The sequence below is a fragment of the Penicillium soppii genome, assembly GCF_028829465.1.
Source record: "Penicillium soppii strain IBT 18220 chromosome Unknown utg000003l, whole genome shotgun sequence".
In the NCBI taxonomy this organism is placed as follows: Eukaryota; Fungi; Ascomycota; class Eurotiomycetes; order Eurotiales; family Aspergillaceae; genus Penicillium; species Penicillium soppii.
Window position 1 is genome coordinate 903435 of NW_026643233.1, and position 22516 is coordinate 925950.

The 22516-nt window shown below is 47.4% G+C and overlaps 8 protein-coding genes across 8 annotated transcripts; 4 read left to right on the forward strand and 4 right to left on the reverse strand.

Moving 5' to 3' along the window:
* Window positions 1–125: 125 nt before the first annotated feature.
* On the forward strand, window positions 126–2209 carry N7529_002459 (proline--tRNA ligase; the record flags this gene model as incomplete). The annotated part of the gene is made up of 6 exons (XM_057237987.1): window positions 126–218; window positions 269–481; window positions 537–706; window positions 765–876; window positions 1069–2128; window positions 2199–2209. The coding sequence occupies 6 exons, from the start codon at window positions 126–128 to the stop codon at window positions 2207–2209; spliced, it is 1659 nt and encodes a 552-aa protein (XP_057100598.1).
* A 1144-nt stretch (window positions 2210–3353) lies between these two features.
* On the reverse strand, window positions 3354–5483 carry N7529_002460 (uncharacterized protein; the record flags this gene model as incomplete). The annotated part of the gene is made up of 1 exon (XM_057237988.1): window positions 3354–5483. One exon carries the CDS (start codon window positions 5481–5483, stop codon window positions 3354–3356), a length of 2130 nt encoding a protein of 709 aa, XP_057100599.1.
* Window positions 5484–8160: 2677 nt separating this feature from the next.
* N7529_002461 (uncharacterized protein) lies at window positions 8161–8483 on the forward strand (the record flags this gene model as incomplete). Its single annotated transcript, XM_057237989.1, has 2 exons — window positions 8161–8323; window positions 8371–8483. 2 exons carry the CDS (start codon window positions 8161–8163, stop codon window positions 8481–8483), a joined length of 276 nt encoding a protein of 91 aa, XP_057100600.1.
* Window positions 8484–9042: 559 nt separating this feature from the next.
* N7529_002462 (3' exoribonuclease family protein) lies at window positions 9043–10049 on the reverse strand (the record flags this gene model as incomplete). Its single annotated transcript, XM_057237990.1, has 2 exons — window positions 9043–9860; window positions 9914–10049. The coding sequence occupies 2 exons, from the start codon at window positions 10047–10049 to the stop codon at window positions 9043–9045; spliced, it is 954 nt and encodes a 317-aa protein (XP_057100601.1).
* Window positions 10050–11993: 1944 nt separating this feature from the next.
* Window positions 11994–15152, reverse strand: N7529_002463 (phosphatidylethanolamine N-methyltransferase; the record flags this gene model as incomplete). The annotated part of the gene is made up of 4 exons (XM_057237991.1): window positions 11994–12056; window positions 12112–12202; window positions 12255–14901; window positions 14978–15152. The coding sequence occupies 4 exons, from the start codon at window positions 15150–15152 to the stop codon at window positions 11994–11996; spliced, it is 2976 nt and encodes a 991-aa protein (XP_057100602.1).
* A 2018-nt stretch (window positions 15153–17170) lies between these two features.
* On the forward strand, window positions 17171–18517 carry N7529_002464 (kinesin family protein; the record flags this gene model as incomplete). Its single annotated transcript, XM_057237992.1, has 1 exon — window positions 17171–18517. The coding sequence occupies one exon, from the start codon at window positions 17171–17173 to the stop codon at window positions 18515–18517; it is 1347 nt and encodes a 448-aa protein (XP_057100603.1).
* A 316-nt stretch (window positions 18518–18833) lies between these two features.
* On the forward strand, window positions 18834–19915 carry nbp35 (Fe-S cluster-binding ATPase; the record flags this gene model as incomplete). Its single annotated transcript, XM_057237993.1, has 2 exons — window positions 18834–18918; window positions 18969–19915. The coding sequence occupies 2 exons, from the start codon at window positions 18834–18836 to the stop codon at window positions 19913–19915; spliced, it is 1032 nt and encodes a 343-aa protein (XP_057100604.1).
* A 1049-nt stretch (window positions 19916–20964) lies between these two features.
* Window positions 20965–22514, reverse strand: N7529_002466 (DUF1593 domain-containing protein; the record flags this gene model as incomplete). Its single annotated transcript, XM_057237994.1, has 2 exons — window positions 20965–22098; window positions 22155–22514. 2 exons carry the CDS (start codon window positions 22512–22514, stop codon window positions 20965–20967), a joined length of 1494 nt encoding a protein of 497 aa, XP_057100605.1.
* Between the last annotated feature and the right edge of the window lie 2 nt (window positions 22515–22516).

Genomic DNA, 22516 nt, shown 5'->3' on the forward strand with positions numbered 1-22516 from the left:
GCGGTGTGTTGGTAATTTTCGATATCGCATCCCACTTTACGGAGGGGAGTCATATCCCGATTTCCTCGTTCAACCTTTGATTCGGGTTTCCCTTGATTTGTCTAGTCGGACAATTGTTATTCAATATGGCTAGCCAGAACCCCAGCGACGTCCCTGCCACCGAGGCTGCCCCCAGGCCCTGCCTGACCGCACTCAAAACCCCGCTGATAACCAGGCGGGTGAGTCAAAGAATGCTGCCAAAAAAGCCGCGAAACTCGCCAAATTGCAGGCCGACAAGGCCGATAAGAAGGCCAGCAACAAGGGAGAGAAGGGAATTGCAAAGCCGGAAGCCAAGAAGGCTGCCAAGAAGAAGGTCGATGGTGCTGCTTTGATCGGTATCGATGTTTCAAAGGAGGAGGACTTCCCCGGCTGGTACCAGCAGGTTCTCACTAAGGGTGACATGCTGGACTACTATGATATCTCAGGATGTTTCATTCTGAAGGTTGGTCATTTAATTGATCCTAATTTCAACAAACATTGTGTTAACCTCTGTTTAGCCCGCCTCATACTTCATTTGGGAGGAGATCCAAAATTTCCTCAACAAAAAGATCAAGAAACTTGGCGTCAAGAACTGCTCATTCCCTCTATTTGTGTCTGAGGATGTTCTGCAGCGTGAGAAAGATCACATTGAGGGTTTCGCTGCCGAAGTTGCGTGGGTCACGCATGCGTATGTTCAAACCACCTCCCTTCGACCTCGACCTCGGGTACTAATTTTTGGTTTCCAGTGGATCGAGTCAGCTTGAGAAGAAGATTGCTATTCGCCCTACCTCAGAGACTGTCATGTATCCCTACTACGCCAAGTGGATTCGCAGTCACCGCGACCTTCCACTCAAGTATGTTCCCGGCCCCAACCTCGATATACTTCCTTGCTAACCTGCTTCTCGACTCAACCAATGGTGCTCGGTTGTACGATGGGAATTCAAGAACCCACAGCCATTCCTCCGAACCAGAGAATTTTTATGGAATGAAGTTGCTATAGCCCTCGTCTCGTAAACATGAGGAGAAAAGATTGCTAACTGATGTCTATAGGGTCATACCGCCCACTTTACCGAGGGTGAAGCCCGCGAGGAAGTACTCGAAATTCTTGATTACTACGCTAAGATCTACGAGGAACTTCTCGCAGTGCCCGTTGTCAAGGGTCAGAAGACCGAGAAGGAGAAGTTTGCTGGCGGTAACTATACTACCACCGTCGAGGGTTACATTCCCTCCACTGGCCGCGGTATCCAGGGTGCCACATCCCACGGTCTGGGCCAGAACTTCAGCAAGATGTTTGGCATTACTGTTGAAGATCCTTCCTCCAAGCCTGATGAGAAGAAGCCTCCTCTCCACGTCTGGCAAAACTCCTGGGGTCTGTCAACCCGTACCCTGGGTGTCATGGTCATGATCCACAGTGACGACAAGGGTCTGGTTCTGCCTCCTCGTGTCGCTGAGGTCCAGACTATCATTGTCCCAGTTGGTATCACGGCCAAGACTACCGAGGAAGAGCGCAAGAAGCTCAATGCTGAGATTGACGGTCTCGTTGCTGTCCTCGAGGCTGCCGGTATCCGTGTCGAAAGTGACAACAGCAGCTACTCTCCCGGTTGGAAGTTCAACCGTCACGAGCTGCGCGGTGTGCCTTTGCGTATTGAATTTGGTCCCGGCGAGTCCGCCGGCCACTTCGTCACCACCGCCCGCCGTGATATTCCCGGCAAGGACGGCAAGGGTACCATCCCCATTTCTGAATTGGCGACTGCCGTCCCTGCTCTTCTCGAGACTATCCAGGCCGACCTGTTCAGGCGTGCCGATGAGAAGTACAAGGCCCACCGCATCAAGATTACTAAGTGGGATGACTTCGTTCCCGCTCTGAACAACAAGAACGTCTGTGTCATTCCCCACTGTTTGACCGAGGCATGTGAGGACCAGATTAAGGATATGAGTGCCCGTAAGGCCGAGGAAGAGTCCGGTCAGGCCGAGGATTCCAAGGCCCCCAGCATGGGTGCTAAGTCTCTTTGCATTCCTTTCGATCAGCCTGAGGGTCTTGAGAAGGGCGTTACTCCCTGCTGCAACCCTAAGTGCACACTTCTTGCCGAGAAGTGGTGCATGTTTGGCCGTAAGTCATTTATGCCCTTTAAGGCTCCTTTTTTGCAATCGAGTTCAAGACACTAACTATTATACTCTAGGCTCCTACTAAGCTATTCCTTTGCGAAACATATCATTCGTCTGATTTCGCCCAAAGGCACTTGTGGCTTTTGCCGCAATGTTCAAGAGGCATTGCATTGTATTTTGCGACAATCTGCGGTGCATAGTGAATCAAACCTGGAGCACGAGAATGGCATTTTCTTTTGTGGATCCCAATAAATCCTTTGAAATGGTGATTTGTCATTTGTGGAGTTTAGGAGGGGAGATGGCAGGTAGTGGCAATGATATTATGGAAATGAGACATGTCATTATTTCTTTTCTAAGACTATTTCCTTAGGTCCATTTCGGTCTTCCTAGTGTGGCTTGGCTTAGCAATTTTTTTCGATATTTTATATTATTATAATTATTTCCAAACCCCGGAATCCCATGAGCTCTTGGTGGACTACTCCGTAAAGAGGAAGCACGAGGGTGCATGGATCAATAGCAAAAAAGATGGTATGGATGGATGTTGAAATAAGCTATAGAGCTTTCCAAGGTTGGTCTATCAAGGTTGGCAAACAACACGGAGGCTTGTCCAATCAATTAAAAGTAGGGGAAATAACAAACAAATGACTTACTCGAGGCAACAGCCTCGTAGGGCAGTTTGATATCTAAAAATAAGCTATATATATTTAGTCATATGAAGGACGATGAGCAACAGAGTATGGTTAAAGAAAGCAATCGCTTCAGCGGTATAATATACATAGATAATTATAATGACAAGTATGACAAGAATGACAAAGGCTCTCGCTAGGTGATGCGAGCGAATTATTAAGACAGGAAACTTAAAGATGAAATGTTGCCGTTGGAAAAGACTGATACGGCCGAGATGACAGTGAAAAGAGACGTGAGTGAGTGAGAGTGAGGAGTGAGAGAGAGAGAGAGAGAGAGAGAGAGAGAGAGAGAGAGAGAGAGAGAGAGAGAGGGTGTGTGTGAGAGAGAGACTTGAGTGAATGTGTAGGAGGTATGTTAAGAAGATATATGACAAGGTGTGACAGGTGAGAAAGATGGTGAGAGATTAGCTGGTACTAATTTAATTCAAAAATACCAAGGAAAACCCCGAAAAGGCCGAAACAGCTTTTTTGGAGAGAGAAAGTCGTTAAGGCATCATGATCATGCGGGAAGGCAATAATTTGCCCCGCGAGGATTTTTGGATCCTAATAAGATTCCACGGAGCGAGAGCCACGAAGCTGCATTCGCGCACGAGACAGGGGCGACAGACTGTTCCCATAAATTTTGGAGCCAACACCCCCACGAATACGCTGAGGCCAGTACATAAGCTTCTGCGCATCGTCAGGCGACGCAGCATCAATCACGTAGCGCACGTTGTTCTCGTCCACGCCTTCGATCTGCACGCGCGGAAGCGGCATAGTCAAGCTAGGAAGGTGGATGATGTCGTCGTCGCTATCTTCATGCGAACCATTGCTTGAAGGAGTGGAGTGCGCTTGCATGCAGTAGACTGTCTTCGGGGTGGGAGACATGTCTGGGGTGGAGCGTGGGATAGCAGCGAGGTTGCCGACAGAATCGGAGCGGCCTCTTTTGCGGGACACATGGGGACTCGCGCAGTGGGCACTTGAGGCTGCATGTTGATCACTGCTTGCGCGCAACACGTCCATATAAGTAATTGGTTCTCCGGTCACAGGTGAGGAGACGGCGGGATTTTTAGGTTGGAATTCTGCCAGGAAGCCTGGGGAGGGAGGTGGGGCATCAGTGTGTCGACGGCGAGCAGGGGACCCAGAGACCTTTCTCAGGAGTCTGTCGTACCCGACACTGGTTGAAATGCTGCGGCGGGACTCTGGTGTTCTATTGTGTTTTGTGAACGAGTTTTTGTTCATCCGGCTTTTGGTTGAAAAACTCCGGTTGAGTCCAATTGCTGGTCTTGAGGCATTGCCGAACTCGCCCTGCTCAGGGGAGGGCGTGAATGGGGGCCCTGGGGCTGGCACAGGAACACGTCGGAATGCCTCGTGGGAGTTTATTTCACGGACTATGGCATCGTGGAGTGACTCGTATGTTGGAAGAGATCCTTGAGCAGACATATATGCCTTGGTGAACAAGTCCATTAACTCCGAGGCTTTGTAGCCTGGAAACGATTTGGGGGGACTGATTGGACTGGGAAATGGTAGAGGACTGTTCATCACTTCCGCGATGCTCGGAGCTCGTTTCATGCTAGAAGTTGATGGTGTCGGTGGTTGGATGGCACGGTGCGCAATCTTTGGGCGTCCTTGAGTTGCCAATTGAGTGTTAATTGAAAGACCTCGGGCATTCTTTTTGGAGCCGGATCCTGATGATGGTGACGGAGAGATTGATCGAGGGGTCAATGATGAACTGCGAGCTATAGTCGAAGGTGGTTTTGGCACTGAAGGTGCCTTAGTGGCGTCACTGCTATCTGCCTTAGGGGTAGGGATAGGAATTGTTGGACTGTCGGGAAGCGGCGTGTTGCTCCATCTTTTGCCTTGTTTGTAGGCAGGAGGGACACCCAAGCGCTGAACAGGACTTGGTGGCGCATCTTCTTGCGGGATGAAACCTTCATCTGCACAAAGACTTGGTGCTGATCTCCGGGGCCGAAGAGAATTGCCAGACCCTCCCTTGGAAGGGGTGCCTGAGCCATCATCTTTAGAGGCGTTTGTCCGCAGATTCTCCGCTGAAGCCCATGTAGGCTTCCCTGGATCGCGCTTCCTGGATTTGCGCCTTTGGCCTTCTGGGATACGGACTCTACCAGGTGCAGCCGGAGAGGATCGACAACTCAAGCTTGACATAGTGCGACCAGTGTTGCTATACTTTGCAATATTTCGGTCCGCCACATCTTCTTGGTACAACGCCGAGAGTATCCGGGAGCTAGATAGTCCATTTCGGTATTGTATGCGTAGAAACCGGGTCATATTCCTTTCTGCGATATCCTCATTGTATGGGCTGACAGGAGGAGAGAGGGATTCTGGAGTAGTCGTCTGAGGGCGCTCCGAAGAGGTCAGAGCATCCATCAAATCGATATATCGGCCATTCTGGGATTTTGGGACGTTGAAATGAGTGGCAGGCGGTAATTGGGACTGAGAAGATGTTGGCCGGTCAAGACGATCATGTAGATCCTCGAATTGCTTTTCAATCTGATCAAAATGATGGGCCACATCTAATGACTGCGATTCTCTGGATGGGAAGCCGTCGAAGTGACTTCGAGCAGGCGAGTCAATCGCCATGCTATAATAGGGATCATCCCTCCCACAGCCCTCTAGTCCAAGACTGGTCGCCGGACGAGTAGTCTTTTCTTGGAAAAATTTCTTCAATCCCACCATCTTGAAGTTTATATAGATATCAAGCGCAAAGCCGGTGCGCGAATGGAAGATGAAAGCGGTTTCAAGGGTAGGATAGAACAAAACCGCAGTGGAAAAGAAGGCGCAATAGGAAAATAGTAGTACTTTCAAGATAATGATTGGAACGACGAGACCAGCGGTCGTCTTAAAGAATTGAACAGCTTGATGTCATAGCATCAAATAAGAAATTGAAAACGGACACACGGTTCAGGTGTTTTCCCCATGATTTACAAAGAGAGAGAAATAGAGAGAGTAAGAGAAACAGAACAGAACAAAATGAAAATCAAAATTAAAATTACAACGTAGACATCTTGTCAAGAAAGTGCAGATCCAACACCGTTCTGTGTTTGGATCAGGGGGACCCGGTCTACTCCAGATGAGCGACGGTTCGCACGCTAAAACTTTAAGAGTATACTCCATCGACGTTCTCTTTATTCGAAGTTGGCCTCGGAGAATCTAGGCTCGACTCTTCCCGAACCGTCTTTTAAATTGTCCTTCAATTAAACACTTTGAATACTCCTATCCTAAGAAATTGTAGTAGTCAAAAGCTGCATCTCAATGGTCTGACCTTGCAGATATCATTTTCTCCGAATCAACGTTCAGGCTGCAGAATAATAGGCCAACAGCCCAACAGCTTTCCGAGGGATCCACATGTAAATTTTTTTTGACAGGCGAAAATACCTTCAGGGACCCATAGCTGGAGCGATTCCGGTGATTCCCTGGCAGAGCCACATTATCCATACCGTCACCAGGATTAGTGATTCCAATCAACGACTCGATAATGGAGCTCAAGGTGGATTGGGGGCTGGTTGTGGCATGCAATGGAGCTCCCAATTTCCCTATGGATCGTCATTGGTGTAACGAGGTGATCGTCAGACCGTGAGCCGTCTCGTGCTTAGCGGGACGAACATACGAATCCCCAATTTTAGTTCTGGCTTTTACCGGTTAAACGGAGGCCATTTCGAATTGTCGGATGGAGTACTATTCCCTGGCCTAGGTGTGTACTAGTTGACTAGCCGACAGGGGTGGGTTCGTGTTCATTGAATCCTTAAACAAAGAAAAAGCAAAAGGACTAAAATTATGGCCATAGGCGGATCTCGGATTCAATTCCGTATAGATAGTTAAATCCACGAACTCTCAGGGGAAAAATATTGAAACACTAGTCACAATCCAATTTGATCCGCTCCGATGTTCAACCTTGGTTATGCAAGACCCTTTAGGTTGAGTTGAGGGCTATCACTGCGTGTTTAATGTGCATAGGCTATTGTACCTTTCGAATAGTCAAGTGCTTCTGCTTCTTTGGTGATGATTCTGATTCTCGAACTGCTTAGATCCGTAATTTTACGATCGATCGATTTAAAATCCGATATTTCGGTTTCGATAGATGGGTCCTGCGCTAGACGATCGTGACATCGAAGCCGGGAGCGTTTGACCGTGGCGGGAATGTCAACTCTAACTTACCCCTTTAGTATTTAGGATATAGTATGTTTGCGCGGGCTTTTGCTTTTTATAGTACTTCCAATCGTTAAATATGATCTGCAGAGTACAGAGTACAGTGTACATACATACATAAACGTATGTATATATGTAGGTATTTAGATCAGTGTACTTACATACATAAACGTATGTATATATGTAGGTATTTAGATAGGACATGCTATAAATTCAAGAGAAAAGAAAGGTAAAGATAAGATAATATAGATAGAGGCGGCATCAAGGGTGGCATCAAGCAGATGTAACAGACGAATACTTTGAATTAGCTGCTCAATCAGCGCTTTAAGTCCTGTTGAATTCTGCGTTTGCCGCCATGTTTTTTTGGTCTAGACAAGTCACAACAAGAATGTGGGTGACCACTCCAACAAGAACTCGATATAGGTAAAGCTCACTAGTAATATACCACTTTAAAGGTCAATTGCGATGGCATCTTACTCACCTTATGGCCACAAAGATGTTTCCAGCAGTTCGATTGATTACTTGCTATACTACGTTGCACATTCTATCACCTCGGGGTTCATCTTTGCTGGAAATAGGAGTCATAATGGCGTGTTGATGATGAGAGAACAACAATATCCTATAATTGTATATAAAGTACCGTATAATAACATATCTGTGAATAGATTCCTATGATTCTGAACGAATGCTATATGGCTTCTTCCGCAATTTACTCCGCTGTCTCTCACTACCTTAAGCCTTACATAGTCTTCACTTTACTCTAAGTTCCCTTCTTCTTACTATCTTACGCCTTGAATAGCCTTCGCTTTACTAAACTTGAGTATAAACATGTGCTTGCTCTATTACCATTGACTACATCAAAACCTTGCTCTCATATAAAGCTAATGGGGCTATAGGGTAGCTAGCATGTAGTCAAAGATGAAGAATTGAATAGTGATAGTTATCTAAGCCCAACCCTCTTTCTTATGTCTGAGATTGCTACCGACATCCAGACGCGATAAAATGTATTTATCCCCAATTTTTGAGTATTCTCCGTGGTTATGAATTAGTATTTGTTTTTAGCAGAACGAAAAGATCAAGTACTTCTTAGAATGGGGCAACTCATGGGGATTACGAATGTTTGAGGTATTAATCGGAGAGTGTCTGGGCAAGCTATCTGCTGCCACTTCAGCATGAATGGCATGAGCGTCCAATAGCCTGGTGGCAGATGGCCCGGCATAGTCACAGTCCCAAGGCCCCATTGAAACTCGGGCACCTTTACGCGCTTGACTTCGCAGAAGACAAAACTTATTCGGACAATTGGCATCGTGCCGGCGCCGACGTTCACATGACACGTCTGCTCCTAAATGCCTATTTCAACAAGCTCGAGGGTAAGACTTTTTCAGGGATTTTTGACGAAATTGCAAGCCTGGCAAAGAGCACAAAGACAAGGAGCGCAAAGAGCTTGAGGATAAACTCAACATGTCCGAAAGTGATGATCATGATGGTTTTTCTGACCTCGATCTGTCCGACGTTGTGGAGAAAGATTAGATTGGATGCCTACCTGCTACTTTATTTCGCGTTCTTTTTCCTACCTACTGGCTTTCCCCTGCCCAACTCGATCTGAAGGATCCGCCGCCTTTGCCACCGCGATATCACAAATCCTACTTGGAGACGGGCCTAGACACATGCCCATCCAAAAAGCATTCGTCAACGTGGAAGACGCCAGGATGAAGATTGAAAGTGACCCCGTTGTTACACGGCTCTTACATACCAGCGGATCACTGACAACTGAAAACCAAAAATAACTCCGCCATGCACTTGGAACCTCCGGCCCTTCATCTCCTCTCGCGCTGACGATCTAAATCGCCAACTCCCCTCACCCCCCTAAAAGGCCAATTTTCCTCATGATTTTCTGTCTTTGAGGAATTTTGCTTTGTAGGTGCTTTTGCTGGTTTTTCTTGCATTCGTTCTCATTGGGAGAGGGTTTGTGCTTCGATCTCTCAATTTCGAAATATCAATCTATTCCAGACATGTAACGATTTACTTATTGCTACACAAGATAAATATGCTTGTGAATTTCATTCATTCGTTATTTGATATGGCTCTTTCAGACTTGAGCAATAGACCTCGCAATAGACTCTCTTACAGCTTCAGACAAAACCGTATTGGCTCCACGAGCGGCATCGACAGCGCCATCTATCAAAGCCTCATGGGCTGTGCGGGCATCCCCCTTCTCAAGGGCTGCTTTAGAGCTATCTCCCTTGAGCCAAAGCTCAGTAATCTCATCACGCGCAGGCATGTACGCAACCACACAAGCTGACAGAATAGATCGATGCTCCGCAGGATCCATATCTAGCATGAGTCGTGGGACGCTTGATCCAGACTTGTCTGATTCGTCTGAGACCAGAGCAGCAACACCACCTGATACAAGATCAAGACAGTCGATGTGTGCATCCGCAATTGCAGCAGAGGCAGCTGTGATACACCCAGCGAGGACGTTCATCATTCCCCACGAGGCATCATGCGAATCAGGAGCATCGCCCCACCAGCGGTCATCTTCTGCTTCAATGATCGTAAGAGTGATATCCAGACCACTCTTGGGCCAGCGCTCAGCAATGATTGCGCCACGGAGGGCGGTCTCTAGATGTACGCCAAGATCCCGCTCGCTGGCGTCGCGAATGTGCCCTCTCCTCTTGCGGGCTGCAAATGGTGCATACTTGACATGGGTGGTGAGAACGAGGTTGGGTGAAAATGCAGCCGAGCGAGGCAATGGCTTGGGTCCGTGGACGGTGCAAGCCACCTTGAGTGCTGATGAGGGCGGAATCAGAGATTTGGGGTTGGAGCGGGCAGCGGCGAGGGAGGCGGATGGTTCAAATTCAAGATATGAGGAGCCTGAGGCTGTGGGGATCAATCCTGTTTTCAGAACTGCGGAAAATAGAGTCAGCGCAGTCAATATGGAGCTCGTCCGGAGTTCATACAGATTTTCCGTAGTTCAGCAGGTTGGCGCTGGCGCTGGGCGCGGTCTGCGGCGCCTGTGGTGGATTCTTGCAGAGAAGCATATACCGGGGGCCTGGTACCACCAGGTGGGCCATTGACACGTCTTTTATCAGCCATTTTAGAGGAATTATCGCAATATACAAGCTGTCGAGAAATCGTAATGGTTGAAGTCCCAGAAACGGAAATCTTGGAGTTTGCACTGTTTGTCCACCCCACCGCCTAGCGCCGTTTGGCTTTTTTTCAACTTTTCTTCGTTTCTGTTCCTCCGTTTCTTTCTTCCTTTCACACAACTCTTCAAAAAAAAGAGGAAGTCCCTCTTATGTCGAAGGACTATCTTTGATGGTGTTTGATAGATTATAAGATCTTCATCACTAACTCGATAATATGTGAGTACCACTTTTACCCTTCTGCACCAGTCTGTATGACGAGAGAGTTCCAACTCCAGTTCGGCGACAACCCATGAGCCAAGAACAAACATGCATCACCATCTGACTATGACCACAACCTTCTTATTGTTTTCAATATTCATTGTTTGTATCAATAGCTAACAATAGCTTAAAAGTCAGGTACAAAAATCTCTATGGGCATCAAACCATTCAACAGGATTTTGCCAAAGCTTTTTACTAAACAAGGTAAGAAGACATTTGTTTCTATTTTATTTTTCCCAACTCCACTCATGTGATGAGAAACAATTTTCAGTTCTGCTTCTGCAAAATTTTTGAAGATAACAAAATACCTTACCAAAAACTCCTGAACCTTCTTGAGTCTCCATTATCATTGCCTTTCAGCCTTAACGTCGATGACACAAGTACTGACAAGTCGAAAAGATCTAGTTATTGTAATGCAAATTGATTATATGCCTTCTCATCCATGCAAAAGGTACATTATTGTCTTTTTTTCACTGCACACATCCCCAGTTATTATGATGACACCTAGTCTATCCATTCAACGACCTCTTTGAGGACCGCCCTTCGGGTTGCACCCTTGCCGTACAACATTGTGAGGAATACAGACGTCGATCCATTGTTTTCCAACTCCCTTATACTGGACCTGACGTGTCTTCGGGCATGATAGGGAGGAAGGTTGTGGAGCCTGGAGGCCTTGGGCTCGTCGGCGTCTGATCATGTTCTTCGCCTTGTTGTCTTGTCCGCGGCATGGTACTGCTATACTTGGCTTGTGTTGGTTTTCTCGTGTTGGGCTACTTATCCGTCTTGGGTGACTGCTTGATGCGAGAGGCCAATAGGGGATGGGATGCGTTAAACGGCTGGCTGAATACACTGGATACTTCCTCTTGCTTGCAATTGTGAAGTTGTGCTTGTTTTGCTTCTTTGGGTCTTTGTGACTTGTGCTGACAACATTAAAGCTTTAGGTTTATTGCAAAATACATATGAAACAAATGAATATATATTTATGGCACAAAATCTTCAAGTAAATTGGTTAATGTGTATTATTACTGTTACATAATTTAGTAAAGCTCCATTCTATACTCCGTACTCCGTACTAGTACTTAGAACAAGCTGGTTGCACTTAATACGTCAAGGGACCCTCTCGCTGTTTTGTTGTACTTGTCACCCAAGAATACATATGTACATACGTCCTAATTAACACCACCGAGAAGCGGAATGGACGTGATCATAAGAAAAGCAATAGTTGGTATTATCCCCCTTAGCTATATACAACAAAGTTAGAGTGGAATTATCAAAATCAAGCCTCCCCTGGGTCTTCAAAAACCAAACAGATATAAAATCACCACACCCACCCACTCCCTTGAGATCTAAACAAAACATCGTGGGAATCATCACCTTACGCCTTCACAAGATCTTATGAATGTGAGGAAAGGAATCAAGCAGAATTAGAAAACACCTCTCATCTTCGAAATCTTCTGAATCCTTTCTTTTTCCCTTTTTTTCCGCCTAGTGATTTTGTCTTCCTGCTCCATCAAAAGCATCAATCACAAAGCATCATTCCACCATGGATTGTTGCTGGCCATCCAACTCGGACCACCCTCCGTCACTTTGAAATCTGGTTGGACCGAAGCCTTTCATGATCTGAATCGAAAGTTCATTCTTTTCTATCCTCAAGTGGTGTTGTTGTTCCGTTGGATCTTGACATGCTGTAAGGAGCCTGCATGATAATTGTTAGCTTTGGGCAAAGTTCGCCTGCTTATTTGTATACTCACGAGAACTTTCTTCGCGTTGCAGATTCTCCAGGCGAGGTTTCGAACATTGCCATCAGCTTTGACAACCTCAGGTGCCAACTCGATACCGAACCTATGACTGGATTAGCAAAGGAAGCTTTGAAAGGAGGTGACGGGGCACTCACATTTGATGGACAGCAAAAACAACACGCTTGGCAAACTTGCCATCCCGCTCTACAAGGCTACCAAACTGCTCGTCCACAGTTTCTGGGGCAATCTCCGGATCTTGGTCGAAACAGTTGCGAACAACAGGAAGCAATGCGGTTTCGACAGCTGGCTCTGCGAGGGTCTCACCGTCCGCCAGGGTGTCATCCTCGTCGGAGCGACGGATACGGATCTCAAACGGTCTCGAGATGGCCATGACATTGTGCATACCATTGTGGTGGTAGCGGAGTTCAAAGACACCTTGCGTCCAGAAGAGTTTATCGCCAGAAAGAATAATTTCACCAGAAGCGAACTCGCGGTTCTCTTTGCCTTGACGCTGGGATGAGGTGATGACCACATCACTGCTGATGATACCCTTCTCGCAGGTCAGATTGTCATATGAGCCTTTGTTGGTGGCGACCCAGCGGCCTTGTGACGACACACGAGTAACCTCTCGCGAAGTGTTGTCTGTGACCCGGTAGAGACCAATCCAATCCTTCTTACTGTGATTGAGAGGAGCAGTCCACTTGACCTTGATGGGAGAACCGTATTCGAATGTCAAGTCCTTGAGGTCACCTCGGCGGTCCAACGGCATGCGCGCATTGGCACCTTCCCGGCCCTTGGTCTTCTCGCTATCTTCGAAAGACAGACCGCTCGTGCCTTCAAGTGAGAGAGAGTAATCGCTGAGATCGAATCCGGCCAAATCCGCATCAATCCGAGAAATGGTCACACGAGCAGGGTACTTTTGGAAGAGTGCAGTGGTGTCCTTGACAAAGGTGTTCACGCCCGCGGCAAGTTTGGGCCGGGCAGTATCAAGAAGTTCCTCGATGAATTCGAAAGAGTCATCGAACATCTTATCAACACTACCATGCAGCTGTTGAAGAGAGGGTGGTAGAGACCGCTTCAAACTCTTGACGAGACCGGCATCCTGGCGAAGGCTGCGACCATACAGCTTTTGCATGTGCGGACGTTCAACAAATTGAATGAAAGCCAGGCTCAAAATGTGGCTCAGCAAAGCGAGGAAGATGACGGCTCCGCTGCTGGTAATGAGGACTGCACCCCATACACCCGCAAGACCAAGAACACGCTCTGGGTTGTTGAGGAAACGATAGATACCGTTGTAGTTGAGCTTCAGAGATTCATCGAAGAAGAAATCACCGTAGAACCATCCGAATTCACCGAGGGACTCGTAAATGCTGACCGAGGTCCAGATTTGTAGACTAATCAGTCCAGCGCCGAGGACGTGGCGGAACAGGACTAGACCGTAGCCCCAATCGGCAGGTAAAGTGTACATTTTCCACACGGCGGCGATGAAACTCGAGTAACACAAAACCATGCTCAGATGATAGGTACCCTTCCATTGGTTCCATGCCTCGTGCGGGGTTTCACCATACTTGACGAAATGTCTAGTCCAAGACTTGGTGTTAGATTGATTCCGAAGCAGATACCCAATGCCTACGGAATACCAAATTCTGGAAGCTGCGGCGAGGGCAACAAACAGGAACTGATACCCTGGTGTCGAGGGCGTCAAAGCAGTGATTGAAAATACAAGAAGTTGCACGAGCATGATGGAGGAGTCTGTGGTTCTATGCAGGTCCAAATTGTGCAGCCCCAAAAGATTGTGAACGGACTGGGGTGGCTTAGTTGAATACGATGGTGTCGCGTAGGGAACTTGATCTTCAGACGGGGTTGGCGCGTTTGGAGTGTCTAGATCGCCGAGTAGATGGGAGGTGGATTCCACACAGGTAGGGCGCTTTCGGGGTGGTGGCGCGTTGTAGGTTTTGTCGATGTGCGGGTTCTCCACGAGGACGAGGAAGGCGAATTGTGCTGCATGGGCAATGATCGAGATGAAAAGGACTTTATAGCTGGCCGCCATCAGGGAGATTCCGTAATAGCCTGCATAGCCGACAGAGTACATAGGGTGAGGTGCCATTTCGAAGACACCATCGAAAGTCAATTCTTGGTCGATGAGGTAGAAGAAATCACCCCAGTACCAAGCATAATCCTTGACTACTCGATGGGCATCTAATTTGACCCAGAGGTTGAACAACACTAACACGATACCTGCGGACCACCGCAAAACGGTCATGAAGATACTCTCATCAACAGGTTGGTGGCCGCAAGCTATCGCGAAAAGGCAGTAAGAGGTGAAGTCACACATGAGAATCAAGTCCACAAGTCGTCTAAAGACAAGCCAGGTGTTGTATTCAATTGGAGCTTTGTCGAATGAGTAATCCTGCGGGATCTTGGTCTCCAATTCCCGCTTGATCCAATTATACAATTTGGGGTGTGGGTTGTCCCCAGTGGCTGGGTTAACAAACACCTTAGTCTTCTCCGCCCATCGAAGCAGTGTCTTGTGGTGCGATTGGTTGTGAAGCAGCCACCCGATCCCTCCATTGTAGGCTAGACGCCAGAAAAGGTAGGTGACTGCAAAAACTGGGATTTTGGCGCCTGCGGGGAGTACCCAAAGGAACCAGATATGACCCGCCAATAAGATCAACACCACGAGATCACCAAAATTCTTGGGTTCAGAGGGTGAAAGGAGTTGGGAGACCATGTCATGAGTTTGAGGGACTGTAAACACTGCGGGGACGGATCCGGTTAGCAGCGGGCTCTCAATATAACTAACTACACAAGAGAGGTAGGTGAAATCATCCAGTGCACACTGGAGTTTGTTATAATTCACTTTCTTCCGAATGCTTACCTGTTCCATCGGGAGTTCTCCCAAATGTTTTCAACTCCTTGCCATCTTTATCTTTGACCTCCATTTCCCCGGTGGCTGTTAAAGCCTCGCGGCCGACTGTTGAATCGACGCGTGAATTTCTCTCTCGTAGCCCATCAATATTTTGATGGGCCCCTGTTGAAAGGCCTTGATCCATGGTGTACCACACTCAAGGGTGTTGAGAAGAGGAAACAAAAAAATTTGTTGAGGAAGAATGTGACGACAATGGCATGTGACAGTCCCGGAACTAGGTTTAGTCAGTTATGAGGAAATTACTTCCAGCAATTTGTCCTATCGACAGAGGATTCTCTCTATATTTTGTAAGGTTTTTGCCTTTATTTTTCTTTTTTTCTCCTAAAAGAAAAAAAAGTCAATTCCGGAGAAAAAATTGGCGAGAAGCAAGTTTCAGTATTTATGGGGAAATAGGTGTGGAACCCGTTGAGAGCTACAATGAGGATTCTCACGATCGAATGGAGCCGAAGAGAAAAGAAATGGGGCCTTGATTGACCACAACGCTAACTTTGGAATTGTTGGGAACTCTCGTCTTTTATAAAAACATTAGAGGCATTTAAGTCATTAGAGTAGTCTACAAATGTGAGTTATAAAAGCTATTACGGTTTTGTACAACCTCGTCTGCAATGACTTTCTTCATGGGAATACACCCGTGGACCCTTTTCAACAGCGGGGTACAATATATTCAAAGCATGCGGCAAATGCGGAAATGCAACTACACTTTGACATTTGATCTGCGCGATTTCGCACATTGATGTCAGTGCGTACAAGATTGATAATTAGTATTCATAATGGTTTGTTTCACTTCTGCACTGCCTGCCTACACTTTTTGCTGCAATGCACTGAGGGTCGGCAATCCAGTGTGAGTTGCAGCTTGAGATCCCCGCTTCTTTGTCTCCTACAGTATTCACGGCACATTGTCTGCAGCCTGCATTAGGGCCACGTCTACTCCGTATCATTTTTGCAACGAAAGCGCTAGATCAAAGTTCTGACCCCCTGGTTAAGTGCTGACAGGACCAGGATACCCTGTTGTCTTGAATATGTGGCCCTCTCAACCTGGACAGCGTTACATACTAGCTGTCCCTGATACCCTTTTACATGGGATGATCGTAAATTTGGCTCGTGGAACACGGCCTGCTCAAATGTAAACATAAACAGAACAGACACATAGGCATCTTACAGAATGTAATTTACATTGTTGAAGCTAGTTACGTGGCTATAATAGTCCGGTTTTGTCGTCTCACCCTGGGACATCTCGTCCGCTCTTCTCGCTCAATTGAGCGATAGAAAGGCTCGCCGAATTCAGAGATAGGTGGTGGGAGAGGGAGGCCATTGAAGATGATAGACGTGATCAATCTAGTGGGAAATTGGTAGTGGAAATGGTAATAAAAGGTATAGTGACTCACACACCCCTTGATTATATAATTTTCTACTGGTATAAAACCTCCATGAATTCAACCTATCTAACTAGTACGGGGTAGTTAGTTACCCTTGGCTCTCAATAATAGCTTCCACCTGGTTTGGTATCGTCTCAGAGAGATACTCCAGGTGATTTAGGGCCAATTGATCCCATGCAATCTGCGCTCTAGCCTCTAGAATAGCCTTGGTTTCCTCATTATTCCTCATATGAATAAGATCAGGCCGAAGCTTATAAAGTACAGCTTTTAACAGCGCACAGAGGTTTCAATTGGGATTAAATACGGCGAGTACGGTGGCCATTCCATGACTTCAAGGTTCATCTCGCGTAAAGCATTCCGAATAACGTATGCAGTGTGTGTAGGTGCATTATCATGCTGAAAATATGTACCTTCGTTCGACACTAACGTAGGAAGGATCCGGCGATATTACTCTTCAATAACAGCACCCGTGATACCAGTACGCCCAGCCTCGGGGTTACCAAAGAGCGGGATAAGCCCCGTTCGGCGTATAGCGGTGTAGACTATATAGGAAGGTGCCATATGAATGGGGCTAAGGTGTCGTTAATACTGTTGAACAGTGACTGTACCTTTCATTACCAATTCCACTATCAATTTCCCTCAGGGTACATCTATCTAGCTCTCATGTGGTGGCCTAATAAGGCTTAGCGCTGGGTAAAAATTCATATAAACTTGCCTGATTTCTCGTATTTGATTACGTTTCGACTTCACTCAGAAAAAGAAAAACATGGGTACATTCAAAGTATGGACCAGATGGCGTCCTTTGGACCTGACAAAATCCGAGGGAGAAATTGAGAGAGAATACAGCCAGAGCAATTCACACTCATCTATCTCTATAACATCACCCCTACAAACTAGAGCGGTGTCGGGTCGAGAAAAGTCATGGAAGAGTGGACCTTCATTTGATGGTATCATCGAACATGCAGAAAACAACCGGCTAGTGTTCAATCGCGTTGTCGCCCCGATCATTCCAGACGTATTACAAGGCAAATCATGCAACTTCTTTGCGTATGGCCACTCAGGGAGCGGCAAGTCTCATACTATGATAGGATACGATTTTGAGCACAATGAGGAATTCGGTCTTTGTCTAGCTGCTGCCCGCCAACTTGGAACTGCCCTGGATGGCATTAATGCAAAGGATAGCATACACCGATTTGGCATTGGTCTTCGAGTCTTCGAGTTACGCAAAAATATCGCGTTCGATTTACTCAACGAGCGAAATGAATGCTTTGTGCGCGAGGGTTCGGATGGCAGGGTCTATATCCGCGGAGAAACTGAAATCCTAGACAACGGGATAGTAAGGGTTCGGCCAATTGCTACCAAGCCGTGTTGGAGCTTTGAAGAACTGCGCCAGGAACTACAGGAAGCCTTGAAGCACCGCAAGACTGCCACATCGACTGTTCACGACCAAAGCTCGCGAACCCATGCTGTCATCGAACTGGAGATCATTACCAAGGATCTCCTCGATGCACGCGACAAAGTCGTTGAGCGGCAATCAGAACTTGTCCCTGTTGGTAAACACGCAACAGACGTGTACATTGAAGAACAGTCTCGCGCGGTCATCCAAACCGAAGGGGGTAAATTTGTTCCTAATCCTGACTATCAAGTGGATCAAACTCGAATCGATGCCGCCGAGGCTATAAAAACGGAGTTTGAATGCCGCGTGAAAGAAGCAGAAGAGCATGAGTCCCATGTGATTACTTCAACAGCTGCTGTGCATCAATGCGTTGGTGGAAAGCTCGTCTTCGTGGATCTAGCCGGTGCCGAATTTCTCTCTAGCACTACTGGTCCTGCGTTGAAGCAAACTGCCCAGGAAAAACAAGAAGGAAAACAGATCAACACAGATCTCCTCGCATTGAAGGAAGTGATTCGAGCCAGATCACTTGGACAATCGCGTATCCCTTACCGTTCCTCTCCCTTGACCATGGTGCTACGCGGACATTTCAAATCATCAGCAGATACCCATTCAGCAATGATCTTGACTGTGTCACCGGAGGCAAATCAATACATGGCGACGACAAATACCTTGAAGTATGGAGATTTAGTGGGCTCAGCAAATAAAAATAGAAAATAGTTGATCGCAGGGGTTGGTTTTAATTCTTGTTTACCAGCTTGCGTCAAATTAAACTTACTCAACCGATGTCCATTCATGATCTACTTTATCAAGCAATTTATAGCCCTCAAGATGTATCAAAAGTCGATTGAAGAAGGCGGACTCCGACACCGCAGATTGTCCATAGATGCCCCGCCAATCGCCAATCGCCGCTTTTGATTTTGTCATTCCCGCTTATCAAGCATCAATCCGCCACCGGACCTTGAATTTCTCTGTTTTCCTACCATTCCGCTATTCTTGTCACTCTTGCATACACTATCAGACAGAGTAGTCTAAAATGGCGCCTTTTGTGCAGGAACGCGCCGAGGAGTCTATGGCAGTCTCGTCCAAGGTGGCGCCCAAGCTTGTCGCACCCGAACCAGGTATGCACGCGCAGAGCCTCGACAAAATTCGCATGCTAACTCTCACCTAGAGCATTGTCCAGGTCCTGAATCCGAAAAAGCAGGCCAAGGCGATGCATGCGCCGGGTGTCCGAACCAACAAATCTGCGCCACCGCGCCCAAAGGCCCCGATCCCGATATTCCAATCATCACGGAACGACTCTCCCAAATACGACACAAGATCTTAGTTCTCTCCGGCAAGGGTGGTGTTGGCAAGTCAACATTCTCGACACTTCTCTCGCATGGCTTCGCCGCAAACCCAGACTCAACCGTCGGCATCATGGACACCGATATCTGCGGGCCGTCAATCCCTAAGATGATGGGCGTGGAGTCGGAGACTATCCATGTCAGTAATGCGGGTTGGAGTCCGGTCTGGGTCACCGACAATCTAGGTGCGATGAGCGTGCAATTTATGCTGCCCAACCGAGACGATGCGGTCATCTGGCGCGGACCCAAGAAGAATGGACTTATCAAACAATTCCTCAAGGATGTGGACTGGGGCCAGTTGGATTATCTCATTGTCGACACTCCCCCTGGAACATCCGATGAGCATCTGTCGGTCAACTCTTTGCTAAAGGAGTCTGGCGTTGACGGTGCCGTTGTTGTAACCACACCGCAGGAGGTTTCGCTTCTAGATGTCCGCAAGGAGGTCGACTTTTGCCGCAAGGCTGGCATCAAGGTCTTAGGACTGGTTGAGAACATGTCTGGCTTTGTGTGTCCCAATTGCACGCATGAGTCCCAGATTTTCCGCGCGACGACTGGCGGGGGTCGCAGACTAGCAAAGAAAATGGGCATTCCATTCCTGGGTGCTGTGCCTCTGGACCCCCGCGTCGGTATGGCATGCGACTTTGGCGAGAGCTTTGTGGACAATTTCCCCGATAGCCCGGCGTCCAAGGCAATCAAGCGCGTCGTACGAGCAGTGGGCCAAGCCGTCGGGGAGAACCCCGATGATGTCCTCCCAGAGGATTTGATTGAATGAGATGCTCTATATTTTGGTTTTCTTACACAGCGTGGTGCATATGGGTACGGCTTCTGCGGAAGACTCGGCGTTTGGGTACATAGCATACAATACTTGATTTGATACGATTGGCCACTGGCAAATAAATGAACACATGCATTTTCAATTGCAAACAAAACTCTTACTAGCCCCTTAGTAGGCAACCTATACAAAGCCAATTGGTCAATTTCGTTGCCATCCTATTCATGAAGCCATAAACCCCAACTCCATCAGGAGCAGTGTAACCAAATATCACAGTCAGCGGTAATAGGTTCCCGTTTCCAATGTGTTCCCAGCATTGGTAGTAGCCTCGACGTAGAAAACACGGGTATTGTTCTTATACTGACCGGTGCAGAACCATGGTGCGAATTGAAGATGGGTTGTCGCAGAGCAGAGCATCACTGCCCTTCTCAAGCTCAACCCTGGGGTCGGGATAGATAAGCCACCTATCTATCTATCCGCCTACAATAGGCATATATTGCTCCTCGGATAGTGGAAATCTGGGTTACCATATAAGTATGTGAAAAGGATCGAGGTATGGTTCGGGATGTCGTCGATTCATAAAGGCCCTTAAGGATGTAAGTGATCTTGGACTTAGCAAGAGGAAGCACCGAGTACATTGAGAATGATATCCTCGATTGTAATTACAGTACAGGTACTTATTAGGACTAGTTAGAACGAACCAGTTGTTCATCTAACATGTGGCTCATTCAGATAGCTCGGCGCAGGCCAAGTACTGCACATCAGTCTTGGTCAATGGAGCTATCTGTCATTCTGTAACTACGTCTCCCAGTGAGGCGGAAACTTTTGAACTAGCGCTATGTATGTGTTTAGCACTGCAGTTTATGCTCTCATGCTTCAAGTAGATCAGGGATAGAAAGAAGGAAGGGAAATTGTTCGATTGTAGACTGTATCAATAGTCCATTCTCTTCATACAATATGGGTGTGCCTTGGCAAGCATAAATTTGAAACGTCATATGGATGGCATTAGGATCAGTGAATAATTCGAAACTATTCCATAACATGTTTCTTCAAACCGAAACCTCAGTAGCGTTCGTAGTTTGAATCAAAATCCGACGATAGCTCGTCAAAGGGTGATAACCATCATCGGTCACTTCCAAGATCAAGTGTAGTAGCCAGCAGCCTGAGTAAGTGAGAGCTTCCCCATCACAGCTCTCACTAGCTGCAGGAAGCTGCACCTGTGCTTTCTGGCCACCATCAGTCAATGTGACGTTCAACTCAGGCACCTGACCCGCGACATTCCAATTTGTTGATCCAGGCTCACGGTACTGGAACCAATTAAAGCTCAAGCTATCGCCATCGGGATCAGATGTAGCTGCAGCATTGAAAGTGATGGTGGAGCCGGCAGCGGCGATAACATTCATTGGAGCGATATCAAAACTTCCATTTACCGAAATTACCGGGTGGTGATTTGCCCTGCTGATATTTGCAGGGAGAGACCACTGCATGCGAGCAGCGAAATCATTCTGGAAAGCACTTCTCCACCGCCAGACTGTTGCACGGTTGGAGATGAAAGTTTCGTTGTTTTTGCCGACCACTCGGTCGGCAGCATCGCTGTAGTGGTTGAAATTAAGGACCGTGGACGGATTGACTTTCGTATACCGGCCGCCCCAAGATCCATAGTCTGGATGCTCGGAGACACCTAGTCCATTTTGGATGAGATAGAGAAAGGTTGGGGTATCTCCTTCCATGATAAATTGGTAATCCGGATACGCAGCTTTACCATAAGGTCCAACTTGGATGTTCTCACGCAGCCAATTGGGGGTGACTTTAGAGAAATCAGGGCCGCCGTGGTCCTCGCCGTAGTAATCTTTTCCAGAGATGCCTATCCATGCTGCAAGACCGTACTGATTCCAGCCATGAGTTGAGGAGATGTAGAAGATCTCTGGGAATTGCTGACGGATCCATGCACCCGTATCATCCTGGTCTGAGACGGTGTAGACACGAAGGCGGGATCTCAAGGTGGCAGCCTCGGTTGCCGAGTATGTATCGTGGATTTTGTATAATACTTGAGCAAGTACGTTTGTTCCGCCCCAGGCGAGGACCCATAAGGGCTGGTCGGATTCCTCTTGGAGACGCTTCAAGAGCAGGCTTCCTCCATCACTGAGAGGGATGTCCTTTCCAACCGCAGTCATTCCATATGTCTTGAGGTCTTCATATCAGGCAAGTGCTATAGATAACTCGACTTGAATGTACTTACCGCAGCGCCTTTTCGCACAAGACTGCGCATATGCTTCCCTGACGGATATGGTGAACCTGGGGGTGCATGGCGGTTCAAATTCTCCGTGATATTTGAGTAGGCATCAATTATGGACAGCATCTGTTCGGGGTGGACCTCATTTTGCAACCAAGTTGATGTGACGGCGACAATGCCCTCCGTCTGGAATTGGTTGGAATAAAGTAAATACCGAGTCAATGACTCCGCATCGTCAGGCTCGTTCGCGATATCGGAGAGAATGAACACCCGTGGCTTATCGGTAATTGGTAAAAAAGAGCTAGTATTAACGGCTTTGGCGACTGCGAATGTCCACAGGACTAAGAGTGCCGTAAGGAAAACCATGA